Source organism: Neophocaena asiaeorientalis, unplaced genomic scaffold, assembly GCF_003031525.2.
Source record: "Neophocaena asiaeorientalis asiaeorientalis breed wild unplaced genomic scaffold, Neophocaena_asiaeorientalis_V1.1 scaffold221, whole genome shotgun sequence".
Classification (NCBI taxonomy): domain Eukaryota; kingdom Metazoa; phylum Chordata; class Mammalia; order Artiodactyla; family Phocoenidae; genus Neophocaena; species Neophocaena asiaeorientalis.
In genome coordinates this window covers 867,819-886,032 of record NW_020173766.1, presented here as the reverse complement: position 1 = coordinate 886,032, position 18,214 = coordinate 867,819, and the positions used below count along the sequence as shown (strand labels likewise).

Genomic DNA, 18,214 nt, shown 5'->3' with positions numbered 1-18,214 from the left:
GGCCAGGCGGGCCGGGGGTGGGGCCTGACCTCCGAAGAAGGTGCTGAATCCACAGGGCAAAGCCGCAGGAGGGAACTTGTACTTGCTCTTCTCCTTGGAGCTGATGACTTCCCTGGCAGGTGGGGACAGGGTGGGCAGGGGCCAAGGTGAGGCCAGTACTTCACTCCTCCTGCGTCATCCTCCCCTCAGCAGCCTGCACACCGGCCCCTCCCACCTCTGCACCTTGGCCAGTGCGGCCACCCCCATCCTGTCTAGGTCCTCCGCCTGCGGGCCGCCTCTCACCCACTGTGCTGGCGCCGCCAGGTCTGGTAGGGGTCGAAGAGGCCCTCACAGAGGAGCAGGGCATGCAGGGCTACGTTTTCCAGCTGGGACCCATGGCCCTTCTCTGGTGGTGGGGGTCCTTTCAGCTGTAGGCATGCGGAGAGGGTGAAGGGGGGTTAGCTGGGCCGTGGCTACCACTTGCCAACCCCCAGGGTAGAGGCCACCTCACCTTGGCCACCAAGCGGGTCAGCAACGCCAGCACCCGGGGCACCAGCACCTGGCCCCAGCCTGCCTCTACATTCTCCGGGTTCCTGGGAAGTGAATGACGGGAGAGGTCCCGGTGACAAGCCAGCCCCCACCCCGGCCCATAACTGCACATTCTCTCACCGTGGAGAAGACAACAGGGACCCACCTGCAGAGGACGATGAAGAGCTTGAGCAGCAGCAGGGCTTGCTCCAGGTCCCCCTCGGCCAGCTGCTCGGCCAGCACGTGCAGCGCATCCCGAGGTAGCAGCAGCACCTCCACACCTGCCTCCTCCGGCCTGCAGGGAGCGGGGTCACTAGGCGCCGAGCATCCCTCAGTCTCCCGCCCTCCATGTAGCTCCAGCCTCACCTGCGTGGCTCCAGAGAGGACAGTGAGATGCTCTTCTCGAAGGTACCCACAAAGGCCTTCAGCCACTGCTGCAGATAGCCCAGGTCCTTCTGCAGGCACAGGCGTTCAGAGGAACAGTGGTGGGGGCAGAAGGGGCACAGTGGACAGGGGAGGGACAAGGGGATGTGGACAGAGATGGAAAGTGAATGGGGGTACACAGAGATTGGAGGCAGAGCAGTGGGGGTGGAGAAAGGTAGGGATGGGTTGGGGAGGAGGACAGGAAGTGGAAGGTCAGCATCAGAGGACTGCCTTACATATTGACCACTCTCTCAGGGCCCCCATCTGCTTTTCTCAGCCTCTCAGTCTCCTCTCCCACTTCCTGAACCCTTGGGGACCCAGGTAAGCCTGACACAGGCAGGGGAGGGACTTAAGTGTATACATTCCTAGGGCATGGCTGTGGCCCACAGGGGTGCTGTGGCTAAAGGTCTCCCACTCACCAGCCTCCCTGAACCCAAAGCTATGAGCTGGGCTCTCGCATGCCCCCTTCTCCCAACTCAGCAGCCACCACCTCCAGGAAACCTTCCTTGACTGTATATCCCAGGCTGCATGTGCACTACCGACCAGGCAGACCCACGCACACACACATCCCCCACCTGTACAGGCAAAATGCCCTGCCTCACCGTGGGAACCTCCGCCCACACCCTGGCTGGTTACCTGGACCCCAGGCCCCAGAGCTGGTTCCATGGGTAAGAGGGACAGCGGGCTGAGCCCGAGTTTGGGCGCCACCAGCCAGGGAAACTTTGGTGTGAACGGGAAACGTCCCCTCCCACCCTGGCCCCCGGGGCAGGAAGCGCAAAGTCACGGTGGGGGAAGGGGGCCGCTTCCTCCCGGCAGACCGCAGGGATGTGGGAGGGCCTGGGGCACCCAGGGCCCAGCAAGAGAAGCTGTGAAGGACCCAGCCTAGCACCGGGGGTGGGGCCTGCAGCACAGAGGGGCAGGGGTCACATTGCCCTGGGTGGAGCTTGTGGACAGAAACTAGTTCTACAGGCATGAGGTCCAGGAGAACTCCGGGACAGGAGTCAGGGCAAGCCTATCCAGGGACAGGTTGTGGTCCCTGCTACCACAATGCCCTTCATTCAAGGCACCCACAGCTCCCTGACCTGGGTCTAAGGCCTCAGGCCCAGGCAATGATGTTGAAGGACTCATCCATACCTCTGCCCCACCCTCCTCCTGCATCCAGGCTCCCCATCTGGCCCTGCTGGTCTCTTTGCTCCAGGGACACAGGTAAGCCCTGGACTAGCCCTAATCTGTTCTAACTTCTAAGCCCCTCCCAAAGCATGGAGTGGGTGGTGGCCTGGATCTGAGCTCCTCCTTCCACACCAGCCCCATCTGGAGCACCCACCCTAACCAGCATGGCCCAGAGAGCAACTTTTTTTCCCAGGGGTGGGGGGGCAGGGGGGGAAAGGGCAGGGACTATACTGAACATGTAGGGGCAAGGGACACACCACAGACGACACCCTGAGACTGCTCCCCAGGTGCCACGGGCCTTAAATCAAGGACCTCCACAACTACTTTTGCATGGACGGCTAATTTTTTTTGCCACTTGTGGGCCCCAGACCACAGGGCCAGGGCTGAATGGGCTCCAGGGAAGGGGCCTGACCCCAGCAGACTGGGCCAGGCCCCCAAAAAACCTAGACAGAGCAGCCCTCCACCCTGTGGTTGGACACCTTCCTTGTACATTTTATCACAGAGCCAAGGCCCAGGCAATTCAGAGAGGGGCTGGGACCACCAAGGTGCAGGCCCACACCGCTGTGACTTTTTGCCTGTCAGTTACCTTTGGCGACCTCTCCACCCTCTGCCGCTGGCAGCCTCCCTGCTCACCTACCTCTGTCTATACCTCTCCTCGCCACAAACCAGCAAGGACATCAACATGCCCAACCCTGAAAACACCAGAGCAGGCCAGGGCTCTTAGACCATTTCTTCTGAACCCTTCCCACTGCAAATGGGAAAACGGGGGGCCCCAGAGGGGATGCCTCGTCCACTAGCACAGTTGCAGCTCAACCTCTCTTCTAGGCCAGGATCACTCATGGTGGCTAGAGCCAGTCAGCCCAAGCTGACCACAGGACCCACGACCCTGCCTCAATGACCCCACACATTGCTCCCTACCTTCAAAATTGTCCCAACACCATCCTCCCTTCTTCTAGCCCCAAACCACCCCCAGTCAAGCCACTGTCTCTCCCACCCAAAACCTGAGTCCCTCTTGCCCACTACAGCCCTGCTGAGCACCTGTAAGCCCACATTTGACCATGTCCTCCCTCCCTGACCCAAAGATAAAAGGCTTAATTGGTAAGCCAGGCATTCTGGGCCCCTAGTCCAACCAGGGACTCCTTCTCCAGCCTCTCTGCCCTCCCACATCTGTGATTCACATTCTCCTGGGCAGGCCTCTGATCTCCCCATGCCCCGCTGCCATCTGTGACTTGGGCTTTTGGTACTTAAGCAGGAAACTCCCACCCTCCTCATGGCCATCACCTGGATCAGCCCTCCCAGACCTGATGGGCCCCTCAAACTCAGCACACCCCTGCTTTCTGTCCCTAGAACCACACCCTCAGCCTGTCCAGTCCTGCAAACTTCCAGCAGGTCCAGGCTGGGCTGGGTTCAGGTCTGAGGCAATCAAGGCAGCAGCCTTTGTGGGTTCTGGAGGGGTAGGAGGGGTCTCTAAAGCACAGTAGTAGGCAGGGGTAGGGGTAACTGCCGGTCTTGACTCTGGGGGTCTCACCTCTTCTCCCGGGGAATCCTCGGCCTGGCTCTGACCTGGGCCCCATGGCTTGAGGCTGCAGTGCTGGGGGGTGAGGGAGTCCCTGCAGGCACCGGGGCTGGGAGGCAGGGCAGAGCAGGGGCCTCGAGCATGGAGGCACTGCTTCATGTCGAAGGCTCCAGAGCCGGCAAGAGGTGGCTGTGCTGCTCAGGAGCCCCACACTCCTCTCAAAGCTCTGTCTCGCTGGCTCCTCCTTCCCTTTCCAGCTCAGAACAGGAACATCGGTGGGCCAGCCCAGTCCCCACCCCAACCTGACTGCGACGGGGTCCCAACCCTGCCCCTCCCATGAAGGCAGGTCAGGAGCACTCACACTCCTCCCAGGGCCTTGCAGCAGGGGAGAAAGCTGTCGGTATGGGGGTCTCAGAGTCACCCCTGTAGGGACCCCAGTCTATGCCCAACCAGCCCTGAGGACACTCAGTGCTGGAGGAGGGGAGCTCCCACGGGTTGGTTAGGTCCTGGGTGAGCGTGGAACTGCCACTTCCTCAGAACTCTGAGGTAACCCGGCAGGGCTGAGGGCAGGCGGCTGAGGCATGGATGGGTGGGTTGGTCTGTCTTTCAGAGGGACAGGGACCACTGAGCTCCTGACACTGTGCTACCTGAGGCCTGCGTGCCTTACCCCGAGCCTGACACCAGGCCTGGCTTGCCCTGTGTCTCAGGGACCAGATCCTGCCCCAAATCCCCCATCCCCAAAGTTCCTTAAGCAGTACCCAGCGCCCCCAGGACCCATCAGTTACCACTACTGTCTGAGCAGCCAGTCAGCCACCCTACCACAGGCCCAGGGCACGTCCACAGCCTCCCCCGACATCTGAAGCCCGCCACGGGTGGTGCCCACCTCATCTCCAGCCTCACATGCCATATTCACTGGCTGCCCCACTGGATATTACTCACTGTCCCCACTGCCACAAGTCTGCATGCGCTTTGCGCTCCGTGTTTCCTCTGCTTAAATGTATCCCCATCAGAGCCAGCACCTTCCCCAAGATGCAGCCCTGTCAGAGGCCGGGGGTGCCAAATTGAATGTGGTTGAGGGCATGGGTTCTGGAGTCCAGACCTGATTCTTACACTCGGTAGCTTACTAAATATTAATCTCTCAAAAGGGAACTCTCCTACACTGCTGGTGGGAATGTAAATTGGTACGCCCACTATGGAGAACAGTATGGAGGTTCCTTACAAAACTAAAAATAGAGCTACCATGTGGTCCAGCAATCCCATTCCTGGACATATATCCGGAGAAAACCATACCTTGAAAAGATACATGCACCCCAATGTTCATGTATCATGAACAGCACTATTTACAATAGCCAAGACATGGAAGCAACCTAAATGTCCATCAACAGATGAATGCATAAAGATGTGGTACATATACACATTAGAATATTACTCAGCCATAAAAAGAATGAAATAATGCCATTTGCAGCAACATGGATGGACCTAGAGATGATCATACTAAGTCAGAAAACAAAAAATTTCATATGTTATCACTTATATGTGGAATCTAAAAAATGATACAAATGAACTTAATTACAAAACAGATACCCCATCACAGATTTAGAAAACTTATAGTTACCAAAGGGGAAAGGTGGGGGGGAGGGATAAATTAGGACATTAGGATTAACATATACATGCTACTATACATAAAACAGATAATCAGGGCTTCCCTGGTGGCGCAGTGGTTGAGAGTCCACCTGCCGATGCAGGGGACACAGGTTCGTGCCCCGGTCTGGGAGGATCTCACATGCCGCGGAGTGGCTGGGCCCGTGAGCCACGGCTGCTGAGCCCATGTGTCCGGAGCCTGTGCTCCGCAACGGGAGAGGCCACAACAGTGAGAGGCCCGCGTACCGCAAAAAAAAACAAAATAAAAAAACAAACAAACAGGTAATCAACAAGGACCTACTGTATAGCACAGGGAACTCTACTCAATACTCTGTAATAATCTATATGAGAAAAGAATCTGAAAAAGAATAGATATATGTATAACTAAGTCACTGCTGTACAACTGAAACTAACACAAATTGTAAATCAACTATATTCTGATATAAAATAAAAATGAAAAAAACAAAACAAACGATTAATCTCTCTGCTTCAGCTGCCTCTTTAAAACCATCTCTTTGCTTAACAGGTAAAGGCTCTCCAACCACACCCACCAGCGTGTGGTAAGGTGAGTGGGAGCTCCACTCCCAAATTCAGGGCCTCTGCCTTCCCAAGCCCTTGGCATTCCAGGGCAACACTCATCTTCTCCCCACCCACCTCCATGAGTGACAGATGAGTGGCAGACCTTGGTTCACTGGCAGAGCCAAGGTTCCATGGGCCACTCCCCAGCTGGCTGTCCCAGGCAGGTGGAATGGGAGGATCTTCATGGACCCCAGGTTAGCGCTAGAAGGAGGGTAGGGAGAAAAGACTGAAGCTCCATAGTGGTGACTCTTCCCAGTCAGAGCTGCCTAGGTGGTAGGGAGCACCCCATCTCCTGGAACAGGCAAGCAGAAATGGGATAGGGTGGGGTGGGGCCTGACCAGGATGACCTCCTTCATGTGTGGGGGTCTCCCCACTCAGCATGAGGGGGATAGCAACGTCAAGCTGAAGGTGGCCTTTGGCTACACCAGGACGACTGGAGGTCAGACTTGGAGGGCCTCAGGCCAAGGAACGAAGCAGGAAGATGGGGACTTTGCCAGGGGCAAGGACAACTGAGGCTAGTGGTCCAAGTGCCTAGGTGGCTGGGCCAGTCTCTCCCCCTTACCTGGCGAGGGGGTCTTGAAAGGCATGGACCTGGTCTCCATAACAACCCTCAAGGTTTAACCTTCCCCTTGTCCTATCACTTTGGAAAACAGGAATTTCCTTTCAGGGTCCCCATGGTAACTGACCTGTTTCCACAGTGACCCCACACTTCCACATCAGCTCCCCAGTTGCCATAAAAGCTCCAGGGATTACCAGCCCCTCCCCCAACCCTGGACTCTGTGCTACTCTCCCCATCACCTCAGTCCCTCCGTCTTCAGTTGCCTCAGTAATAAAGGCAGGTAGGAGGAAACTCTGGTTGCCCCTTTAAGGTACGGAAGAGGGTTGCGGGGGGGGTCAAGCACCAAGGAGGTCCTTTTTCCCATTTCAAGACGGTAAACTGAGGCAAAGGAAGAAATATGAACCAGCTAAGGTCTCGGAGGGAGCAGAGGGCCTGACTAGGTTTCCATGAGGCAGTAGAGCTCATCAGTCAGGGGTGAGGGACCAGGGAGGGGTGGGCAGAGCGAGGTCAGCTCGGGCTCTGACCTGACCTTCCTAGAACCCCGAGTCCTCAATAGCATAAGCAGGGAGTTCAGCCTAGGCTCCCCACCTGAACCCTGAATGTTTGCCCTGTCCTGACTTCTGGGACCGTAAGTACCCCTCAGCTTTCATGCCCCCCAACGCTCCCTTTCACTGGAGGGCTACTGAGCAGCACTACTGCTCCAGCCTGAAAGAGGGCCACTCAGCTGCACATTTTGCATAACCTTGACAGCCACCCAACTGCTAGCCTACTGGGTGCTGCCCCAGTCCCCTTATCCTCTCCCCCACTTCCTAAGCCCTCACTGGGGAAGCCCTGCCAGGTTGAGTCCTCTGGATGTGCCCCCACCCACCCAACGAACTTGCCGCTCACAGTTCCCACTGCCGTGTGCTTGCTCCCCCTGCTCCTGTGCGCTCAGCCCTCCAGGCCCAAACTCAGGCCTCTGGTAAGACATCCCTGATCAGTCACCCAGACATTCAGCTAATACCCAAGGAGCACGGCCTAAGTGTGAGGCGTGGGGAAACCGCAGAGTAGCAAGCACAATGAGGGTTCAAGTGGGGACACGCCTGGGCTGAGGTCCAGCTTGGGCTGCGGGAACAGGCGGGGAAGGCCTCCTCAGACAGGAGGGAGAAGGCTCCAGGCAGAGGAAACAGCCTGCGCCGTCCCAGGGTGCAGGCCCACCTGAGTCTTCCCGCCCACAGGACTAGACCTTTCCTGGGTAAGGGAACACAGGATAGAGACTGGGCCAGAGCTCTGCCAGACTCTGCCCCAGACCTGTCCAATGACCTTGGTACAACCCTGCCTTGGTTTCCCCACTAAGGCTCTGAGGGGCTCAGACTGAGTGATGTCCAGGGGGCACTCTGACCCTCCTTCCTCCTTCAGTAGCCACCCACAGCCCCCTCACCCACTCGTGGCCCCAAGAGGTAGGGGGTGAGCAGGCATGAACTTGGGGTCTGTGAGGGGAAAGGAAGGGCAGAAACAGGGGTGCTCCCAGGGCGGGCCTAGACCCACAACTGGGGAAGCAGGTTTGCCAGCTGATGTCAGCTCTCACTGTTGAAGGGAGGGGCGAAAGTATTGGGGGAGCCTACTGGCTGGGTAGCTGGCCATTTCAGGGGTCTCTTAATACCCTCTCTCAGTTCGACCCCTTACCTTATCTTCCCCTCTCCCCCAAGTACACACACAATAGGTCCCTGGCAGGGCTCAAAGTAGCACAGCCACCACTCCCTAGGAGCTCAGTACAGAGGGTGGAGACCATGTTCCGGGAGCAGAAGCAGGACCAAGCTGGCAGGAAGGCAGTGCTGGGAGGCTGGCTGAAGCTTCCTCTCCCCAGGAAACCTGGCCCCTCCCGCCTCCTGGGTTCACACTCATATCCTGGATTTGTTTGCCTGGCCCCAGGCCGTACCCTGCCTGCCCAGGCTTCTAAGGCTACAACCAGCTAGCCTGTGCCCCACACCTGCCCTGTGAGATGAGGAGCTGGAAGGGGAGAAGGGACTCAGCACAGATGAATGCTAAACACCTGTGAGGGACTGACCACTTGCAGAGGTCAGCTAGAAGGGGCAGCAGGAGGTAACCACGTCGGAGGTACAATCCTGGGAAACTGCCAAGACACCCTTCCCCAGCAGCCACCCAGCCTGAAGACCCACCATTAACAACCCTCAGTCTCGTCCCCTCGTTCAAGCCCCCCGTCGCCTGATCACAGCTGAAGAAACTGAAGACCAAGGACCTGCCCACGACCACGGAGGCAATCAGAAGCTTGATTAACATCCCTCAGACTCATCACCTTGTTCAATCCCCCCTTTGCCTGGTCACAGCTGAAGAAACTGAAGACCAAGGACCTGCCCACGACCACGGAGGCAATCAGAAGCTTGATTAACATCCCTCAGACTCATCACCTTGTTCAAGCCCCCCTTTGCCTGGTCACAGCTGAAGAAACTGAAGACCAAGAACCTGCCCACGACCACGGAGGCAATCAGAAGCTTGATTAACATCCCTCAGACTCATCACCTTGTTCAAGCCCCCTTTTGCCTGGTCACAGCTAAAGAAACTGAAAACCAAGAACCTGCCCATGACCACGGGGGCAATCAGAAGCATGAGGGCCAGGGGCAGGTTTCCTCCCAAATCTTTTGCTCCTTCACAAGGACCAACCTTTGGCAATGGAGACAGAGAAGCTGGGGTGAGGGGATCCAATGGGGCAGGGAAGCAGGAAACTTCTCTGGCCTGGATCAGCCATACTGGCTATCCCTCTGCACAGTCCAGGCCACCGGAGGCCAGGACTGTGCCAAATTTACAGATATGGAAGCAGAGGCTCAGGGGTGTAAAGAGCGTGCCCTCGGTCACACCAAAGACAGACTCTAATCCATGCACTGCCTCTTGCCGGGTGCCTGGACTTCTCACCACCTAAGCGGGCTCAAGAAGCTATGGCCCTTATGGCCTGGACTCCTGATCCCTGGGGCCCAAGTCCTGGCCTGCAGTCCTGGGAGACAGGACTGCAGGAGCCTCTTCAGAGGGCCAGCTGATTTGAGCATGAACTTCCCCCTAGTGACGAGATCAGGGGCACACAATAGTGCATTGTGCCCAAGGCACACCTGAGCCAGGAGTATGATGCCAGGCAGGTGCAGGGAGGAAGGCTGGTGCTGGGTGAAGGGGAGAGGGAGCCTTACCCTGGGTTCTCTCCTTGCTGTGAATACAGAAGGAAAGTGGGGGCCTATGTGTGCGAGACACAGTTTGGGGTACACCTGGGTCAGAGTTGCTCCCTTCACCTTCTGAGGCCACTTGAGGTAGTCTCTGAGGAAGGACGGGGAGCTCAGGAGAAAATGGCCTCCCTCCATCCCTTTCAAGCATCCCTCCCACCTCACCCGCATTCCCCATTTTCACCCCCAGCATCCAAGGCGAATCTTTGCTTTGGGCTGGACGCCCCCTCTCCCGTAATCCACACTCTGCCCCCCCCCCCGGGGGGTTGGGGTGGGGCCACCTGGGGTCAAGGAGGAGCTCACCACCGGCAGTTCACCGCAGGGTATCTGAGGAGTTGACTCAAGTCAGACCGAAGTAGGGACGCCCCCTTGCATGCCTGGAGACCCCCCAGCCCACTCAGACCCATCGGGCGACCACCCAACTGGGCTGCGCCCACAGGAGTAGCACGCCCAAATTCAAAGTAAGCCTCCCGCCCCTTACGACCCGGCCAGCCTTTTTATTCCCCCCAGGCCTCAGTTTCCCCATCTGTAAAAGGGGTAAGTGCCCTGTCTTGGTCCAGGCCCCTCTCCTCAGGGACAACCGAGGCTGCACTGTCCCCACCCAAGAGGCTCTTGTAAGGTGCGCGCCCGCGAGGGCCGACCCCCCAGGTATAAGTGCCAGAGGCACCAGCCGGCCGGGGTCGCACACGTGCGTGTGGAGCCCGAGCACGCCCGGCGCGTGCGTATACACGGCCCAGGTGGCGCCGGGCGCAGGTGCAGCAGACGCCGGGCGCGCGGAGCTGTGGGCACGGCCGGCGCGGGCTCACCTGCGCGTAGTAGAGTAGCCACAACTCGTAGAGCCGCTCCGAGGCGGCCATGGCCCGACCAGGCTCCAATCCTGCTGCACGCCACCTGCCGCCGCCGCCGCCTCCTCCGCGCCGCCCGCCGGTTGCCCTCGGCCAGGCCCATGGGCGGAGGGCGTCACTCCAGGGCGGAGCGGCGCGGTACTACTGAGGGAAGTAGTACTGGCCGCCGTCGCGCTCCTCCTCCTCCCGGTCGGCCACCGCCCGGCTTCCTGCGCTTCTGCAGCGGCCACCGCCGCCCCGCCTATCCCGGGACCGTGCAAAGGGCGGGGAGCCCGACAGGAGGAGGAGCCTGAGGTCAGGGCGGCCCGGGAGGGCGCCCAGCAGCCCCGCCCCCCCCGCAATCCGCGCCCTCCGGAAAGGCCAATCTGAGCCTCCCGGACTAGGGTCTGGGTCAGGGATTCCAGATTTGCCCTACGTCTAGATCTAACCGGGACACAGCCCGCCTGGCTGGAAAGACCACCATTCGTGGAAGGGACAGGCTCGCGGGATTGGGGGAAGGGGCTGCGGGCCGCGTGCAGATGGGCAGGGTCCTTCAGTAACTAACGAGGACAACAACCGTGACAACCACTTGTAGAGTTTACCACGTGCCAGGCGTTGGTATAAGCGCTTATGGGGAGACCGAAGTGTCACTTTTTTAATCCTGTTGTTAGTGGAGCAGGATTGTGTGGCAGGAGTGCGGGGCGGGGGCGGGAGGGGGGATCAGAAAACAGCAAGACAAGCCTGAAATAACTCCGGGGGAGCAGTTCCTTCCATCTGTCGGGCAGATCCCTGGAAGATTTAGGTACTCCTCACCTCGCCTGGATCCCCTCCTCCAGGAAGCCTTCCTAGATACTCCAAATGGAGGCACCCTTCACTCCGGGGCTCAGCACTTGATTCACATTTTTTTCCTTTAACTTCAAGAGGTTAAAGGCTAAAGGGTACCTCATGCTTCTGTTTAACAGGCAGAGAAACTGGGGCCCAGATGGGCCAAATGAGGACCACCTGGGCAGCATGGACAGGGACAGAGGCCTGACTTTCCAGAACCACTGCCACCATCACCCCTGGGCCTCTTCCCCCACCTCCCCCTACTCTCCCTGGGAGGTGAGGAGGGCCCATGGTGTTGGGCAGGGGTGAGGCCCTTTGTTGGGGCTGGGGGGAAAGTTTGTGGGACCCAGAGAGTTACCATCAATTGGAGGAACTGACCAGCCTGGAGCCCCCTAGACCTTGGGTGGCCAAGAAGAGACAGACTCTGTCCCCATACCCATCCTGTTCTGTCCTCCTGGCTTCTTGGGCATCTCCTCCACTCTGGCCTTCTGCCCCATCCATCCTACTTCTGACATTTCCTGAACACTTATTACATGTGTATTGGGTACTACCTGCATACTAGGCCCCGGCAGGGCACCCCACCTGATGCAGGGGAGAGGGCACCAAAAGGCCCAAGTTACAGAGGTCAAGAGGGTCGTGTGTGGGGGCCAGTTGGACAGGGGTCTGTGGCACTGGGGATCTCTGAAGGGAACTGGGAAGCAAGGAGTGGGTGTCCACCTGCTGTCAGCCTGGGAAGGGAGGCCACAAGCAGTGAACAGCTTTGCTGAGAGACAAGTCACTCTCCCTAGGTGGGAGGAGGTGTGGCTCTGGGGACCTGGATAGGCTGTCAGAAGATACTGACTTCAGTCAAAGTGGTCTCTCGGTTGTCAGGGCATGGTAATTGACTTGGGAAAGGATACCCTGGCAGCTCCTGCTGGGAGGCAGTGCACCTATCGGCGGAGGCCAAACCAACTCTCAGCTTAGTTCTCAGGAACTAAGCTCAGGGTGGTCCCTTAGGGCCCACTGGGCCCAAGTTGGGGTTTGCTCTTCTCCAGGTTAGGTAGTCTGACCCTGGGTACTTTGCCACCGCGGGGGCGGAGGCCGGGCAGGGGGTTGGAGGTGGGAGGGGATCATCCATGAACCCAGAGGAAAATGGCCATTCAGCCAAGCCCTGCTCTGCTTAGGTTTTGTCTGAGCTGAGAGTGGACAGAGAAGGGCCCAGAGGCCCATGAACAAGTGCATCCAGGAAGCCACAGATAGCTTAAGAGGAAAGGAGAGGCAGACCTCTTAGGCTGGGATCAGAGTAGACAGTCAGGGAAGGCTTCGTGAAGGCATTCGAGCCTTTAAGAATCAGGAGAAGTGGACAAAGATGGGTCGGCGCATTCCAAGTGGCCAGCATGGTTGGCGCTTAGGTAAAACCAGAGCGATTGACGCGCTCTATCCTCCTTCACTCAGGTCTGGTTCCTCTTGCCGCTTTTTCCCTGATCGGCATTGGACGAATCGAGCCTTAGCGCCTTCTTTGTCGACCCCCGAAGAGTTAGACGTTCTGTGGGGGAGGAAGAGGGAGGGTCCTCCTGTAGCAACTCAGCATTGGTTGGCTTTCAGGACTTCCTGCTCTCCCATTCTCGTCCCTGGATTGGCCGTGAGGGGTTCGTCTAACACCTTGGGCCTGCGCGCTGCGGGACTAGAGAAGAGTGGGGGCGGGGGGATGTCTGCGGGCAAGATGGCGGCTACTGCGGCCGGTGTGGGCCGGTTGGAGGAAGAGGCGTTGCGGCGAAAGGAACGGCTGAAGGCCCTACGGGAGAAAACCGGGCGCAAGGTGAGGAATGCAGAGTGAGGGCCGTGGCTGAGGTACCCAGCGTTTGGTTTCGGCATCAGGGCGAGAGGGCAGGGGACTACAGGGAAAAGGCAACTGCCGGGGACGCGCATGCGCGCTGCTGGAGCATGCGCACGGCGTCGGCGACTGCCCAAGTCTGGGTCTGCGAGAGCGGTACTATGCTTCGCGCTAGTGCTGGAGCGCGTGCGTTGGTATGGTAGGGCAGTGGTCGACGCGCCGCAGGCCCTTTGGCTCCTGGCCGGTGTTTCCCGTGTGGATTTCCAGGGCCAGTTTTAGTTTCATATGCTCGTTGGTTTGGGCGTGATTTGTTCGTGTCTGAGCACGCTGAATCTTCCGTTTTCCCATGAGCAGCCGGCCTTCCATCCCTGGTGAAATACCGCGAGTCTGGCCGACTCTCCGCTGTGTGCCAGAGCGCCTTGGGCAGGGCAGTACGAGACTGCTCTGGGAGCCCGGCTGGATCGTTGAGTACAAAAAACCAGAAGGAAGGATCCATGTCTGGGTTAGGGTAGACCTAAGGGGAAGAGGCGGGCGCTTAGTTCTTTTTCAGGCTCTTCTTTGGGGATTTAGTCCTATTAGTTGCCAAACTTGGAAGCATTTTTCCTTGGTCTTGTTTGACAACAAAATGGTCTGATTCCATTTCTACTTCGTTGTTCTTTCCGAAGTAATCGAGAGGAAGGAGAACTCTGAAGTTCACTACTTTTGTGCGAATCCTGGTCCTGTCACTTGGGGTTGTAGGATTTGGGACTAATTGCTTCATCTCATGAGCTCCGGTTTCTTCATGTCTCCAGTGGAGGATAACAACCCCAAAACATTCATTCTCACTGGGTTATTTTGAGATCTAACAGGATAATCTGTTAGATTATCTGTATGCAAGAGCCCTAGAGAGTATATAGAGTATAGAGGATGGACGTTGTTCGTTCTGCTGTTTTGGGGTGGGCAAAAACTTTGTCCTCAGCTGTACAAAATACAAAGGATATTAAATATCTAGACCTGTAATGGATGGGGGGAAACAGGGACTCCATTTTCCAACTAAAAAAAATCAGGCAGGTTGGTTTGGCCCGTTTCCTTTCTGCATGGCTGTCTGGTGTCCTGCGAGAAAGTGTAAGGGGAAGTAATAGAAAGTGAAAGCCAGCGGGATTGGCTTCTGTTTTTGTTGGCAATTTGTCGGCTCTGTCAGTTATCCCTGCAGACTGCTTGGCCTAGGGATACTCAAGACCTCAGCCTTTCAAACAGCAGCTAGTCAACCCGAGCTGTTTCCTTGGATTTAGGGTCCAGATTATGGAATTGGGTTTGAGGGCAGAATACAAAGGACAGAATGGCATCCTCAGGCCCCCTTACAATGGGAAGGATGCCCCAGGCTATCAGGAAAACTGGCCTTTTAAGAGGGATTCTCTCAATGCGCTGAAAATATGGACCTATTTTTTTCCTTTACTTTTTAAAAAATTGTAGTAGAATATACATAACATAAAATGTACCATTTTAAGTGTACAAATCAGTGACATTAAGGATAGTCACAGTGTTATATAATTAAGCCACTATTTCCAGAACTTTTCATCGTCCCAAATGGAAACTCTGTACCCCTTAAACAATAACTCCCCTTCCCCTTCTCTCCCCAGTTCCCGGCAACCACCATTCTTTCTGTCTCATTGAATTCGACTACTCTAAGTATCTCATATAAGAGAATCATATACTACTTGCCTCTCTGTGACTGGCTTATTCATTCAGCGTAATGTTGTCAGGGTTCAGCCATGTTGCAGCATGTGTCAGAATTTCATTCCTTTTTAAGGCTGAATAATATTCCATTGTTTGTATATAACACATTTTGTTTATTCATTTATCTGTTAGTGGGCATTTGGGTTGCTTCTAGCTTTTGGCTGTTGTAAGTAGTGGGTATACAAATATCTGTTTGAGTCCCTGTTTTCAGTTCTTTTGTGTATATATCCAGAAGTGGAATTTTGGGATCATACAGTAATTCTGTGTTTAACTTTTTGAGGAACCGCCATGTTTTCCATAGCTGCCACATCATTTTACATTCCCACCAGCAATGCACAAGGGTTTCAGTTTATCCACACCCTTGCCAACACTTTTCTTTTTATGTTTTGTTGGTTATACACATCCTAATTGTGGTTGTAGTTTTGATTTGCATTTCCTTGATGAGTAGTGATATTGAGCATCTTCTCATGTGCCTATGGCCATTTGTTTCTTTGGAGAAATGTCTATTCGATCCTTTGCCCATTTTTAAATTGGGTTTTGGTGGTGGTTGTTGAATTGTAGGAGTTCTTAACGTATTCTGGATATTAACCCCTTATCAGATGGGTGATTTGCAAATATTTTCTCCCATTCCCAAGGTTGTCTTTTTACTTTCCTGATAATGTCCTTTGATGCACAAAGTTTTAAATTTTAATGAAGTTCAGTTTATCTTTTTCTATTGTTGATCCTGCTTTTGGTATCATACCTAATAAACCATCATCAAATCCAAGATCATGAAGCTTTTCCCCTGCGTTTTCTTCTAAGAGTTTTATAGTTTTAGCTCCTACATTTAGGTCTTTGATCCGTTCTAAGTTAATATTTGTATATGGTATAACATAAGGATCCAGTATATTCTTTTGCATGTGAATATCCAGCTTTCCCGGTACCATTTGTTGAAAAGACTGTCCTTTCTCTATTGAATGTTCTTTGTATCCCTGTTGAAAATCATTTAACCATATATGCAAGGGTTTGTTTCTAGACTCTCTATTCTGTCCCATTGGTCTGATGTCTGTCCTTATGCCAGTACCACTTTGTTTTGATTACTGTAGCTTTGTAGTAAGTTTTGAAATCAGGAAGAATGAGTCCTCCAACTTAGTTCTCTTTCAAGATTGTTTTGGCTGTTTGGGATTCCTTGAGATTCCATACGAATTTGAGGATAGATTTTTCTATTTGTGCAAAGAACACCATTGAGATTTTGATAGGGATTGCACTGAATCTGTAGATCATTTTGGGTAGTATTGTCATCCTAACAATATTAAGTCTTCCAATTCATGAGCATGGGATGTCTTTATGTTTATTTAAGTCTTTAATTTCTCTCAACAAAACTCTTTAATTTACATTGTACAAGTCTTTAGCCTCCTTGGTAAATGTAATCCAAAGTATTTCGTTCTTTTTAGTGTTGTTTTAAATAGGATTGTTTTCTTAATTTCCTTTTCAGATTGTTCATTGCCAGCATATAGAAATGCTGCTGATTTTTGTTCATTGATTTTGTATCCTGGAACTTTGCTGAATTTATTATTTATTCTAACACGGTTCTTTTGTTTTTGTTTTGTTTTTTTGTTTTTTGTTTTTGTTTTGTTTTTTTGGTGGACTCTTTAGGGTTTTCTGCATATAAGATCATGTCATCATTGAAGAGAGATAATTTTACTTCTCTTTCAATTTGGATGCCTTTTATTTATTTTCTTGCCTAATTGCTCCGGCTGGAACTTTCAGTACCATATTGAATAGAAGTGTTGAAAGCAGGCATCTTGTTTTGTTCCTGACCTGAGGGAAAGAGTATTCAGTCTTTCACCATTGAGTGTGATGTTCACTATGGGTTTTTCATATATGGTCTTTATCATGTTGAGGAAGTTTCCTTCTGTTTCTAGTGTTGAGTGTTTTTATCAAGAAGGGGAATTGGATTTCATCAAATGCTTTTTCTTAATCAATTGAGATGATCGTGTGGTTTTTTCCTACATTTTATTATTGTATTATGTTGATTAATTTTGTAAGTTGAGCCATCCTTGCATTTCATGAGTAAATTCCACTTAGTCATGGTGTATAAACCTTTTAATATGCTGCTAAATTCAGTTTGCTAGTATTTTGTTAAAGATTTTTGCAACAGTATTCATAAGGGTTATTGATCTGTAGTTTGTCTGGCTTTGCTATCAGGGTAGTGCTGATCTTATAGAATGGTTTAGGAAGTATTTCCTTCTCTTCATTTTTTTCGAAGAGTTTTAGAAGGTTTGGTGTTAACTCTTTAAGTGTTTGGTGGAATTCACCAGTAAAGCCATCTGGCCCTGGGCTTTTCTTTGCTGGGAGGTTTTTGGTTACTTATTCAGTCGTCTTTTTAATTATAGGTCTATTCAAATTTTTTATTTCTTCATGAGGCAGTTTAGTTACATCGTGTGTTTCTAGGAATTTTTCCATTTCATCTAGGTTATCCAGTTTGTTGGCATACTGATTACTACTTTAATTGGTTTAATCTTCACAGTTCTGACTTCAGAAAGCTCATGGTTGTGAACTCATTTCTGAAAAATGTACATTTGGAAATCACATGACTTTCCTCTTGCAATTGAGAGCTCACTGGCCTTTGGAGTTTCCTTGCATTCATTTTAAGAAACAAGAGTTACTGTGAAGCCACAATTTTGATTCCGTTGGAAGCTTTTTCCTTTCTTGGCATGCGTATCTAGGAGCTCCTGATTTTTCCACTCGTATAGTCCTTTTCCTGCTTAGAAAGCGAAGTTAGAATTTTTAGTTGACTCTTAGATTTCCATGCAGTGGTGTCAATAGTGCATTAGCAGTAGGTGATGAATATTGTTTGGTTTGTTTCAAAATGGATTATTAGAACTAGTAATCCATTCCTTCAACAGAGGTGTACTGAGCACCTACTGTGCACCAGTGAGTCAGGCACTGGAGGTATCACAGTGAACAAAGCACACAGAAGTCTGTGCCCCAAGCAGCTTCCATTTAGTTGGGGGCACAGCTGGTCGTGCAAAATATATCTAGTGTTAGACGGAGATGGTGTTATGAAGAAAAGGAAAGAAGGAAAGAGAGATGGGGAGTACATGGTGCTCCTGTTTTACTCTGTAGCTCTAGCAGTTTAATTTCTTTATTAAAGGCAGCAGTGTTTTCAGATTTAACATGGCTAATGATACCGCCTGCCTGGCTTATCTTATCTGGTCTTGATGACAGCCTTGAGAAGAAGGAAGAAGGAGGGCTAATTTATAGGTGGCAGCACTAAGGCCAATAAATGGGAGGCGGTTTTATTTGTCACATAAGGAGGAGGTATCCCAGGTGAGTGCTGCGGTTAGGAGGGACCATGAGAACAGGTGGTGGCTCTCTTTATGCACTGACTTGGGCTGGTTTCTCAGAGGCAGGGTGGGGGCAAGTTGAGAAGCTTTCCTACATAATTTCTGG

General features: G+C 53.2%; 2 protein-coding genes across 17 annotated transcripts in view; one reads left to right on the top strand and one right to left on the bottom strand.

Annotated features, from left to right (window-relative positions):
* Positions 1-10,648, bottom strand: part of NBEAL2 (neurobeachin like 2) — a 34,432-nt gene extending 23,784 nt beyond the window's left edge. For 3 of the 11 annotated variants that reach the window (XM_024751504.1, XM_024751505.1, XM_024751507.1), the window contains exons 1-6: positions 10,408-10,648; positions 874-962; positions 674-802; positions 491-572; positions 283-407; positions 30-112 (exon numbers count right to left, since the gene is read on the bottom strand). In XM_024751504.1, the coding sequence (XP_024607272.1) occupies positions 30-112; positions 283-407; positions 491-572; positions 674-802; positions 874-962; positions 10,408-10,458 (559 nt within the window). In that variant the 5' untranslated portion in view covers positions 10,459-10,648. Of the gene's footprint in view, positions 1-29; positions 113-282; positions 408-490; positions 573-673; positions 803-873; positions 963-1,566; positions 1,680-3,628; positions 3,972-10,407 lie in introns of those variants that run through there. The other 8 variants (XM_024751499.1, XM_024751500.1, XM_024751501.1 and 5 more) reach the window with 5 other exon arrangements.
* Positions 10,649-12,923: 2,275 nt separating this feature from the next.
* Positions 12,924-18,214, top strand: part of CCDC12 (coiled-coil domain containing 12) — a 48,493-nt gene continuing 43,202 nt past the window's right edge. For 4 of the 6 annotated variants that reach the window (XM_024751440.1, XM_024751442.1, XM_024751438.1 and 1 more), the window contains exon 1: positions 12,932-13,048. In XM_024751440.1, coding sequence (XP_024607208.1) covers positions 12,938-13,048 — 111 coding nt within the window. In that variant the 5' untranslated portion in view covers positions 12,932-12,937. Of the gene's footprint in view, positions 13,049-18,214 lie in introns of all 6 variants that reach the window. The other 2 variants (XM_024751443.1, XM_024751441.1) reach the window with 1 other exon arrangement.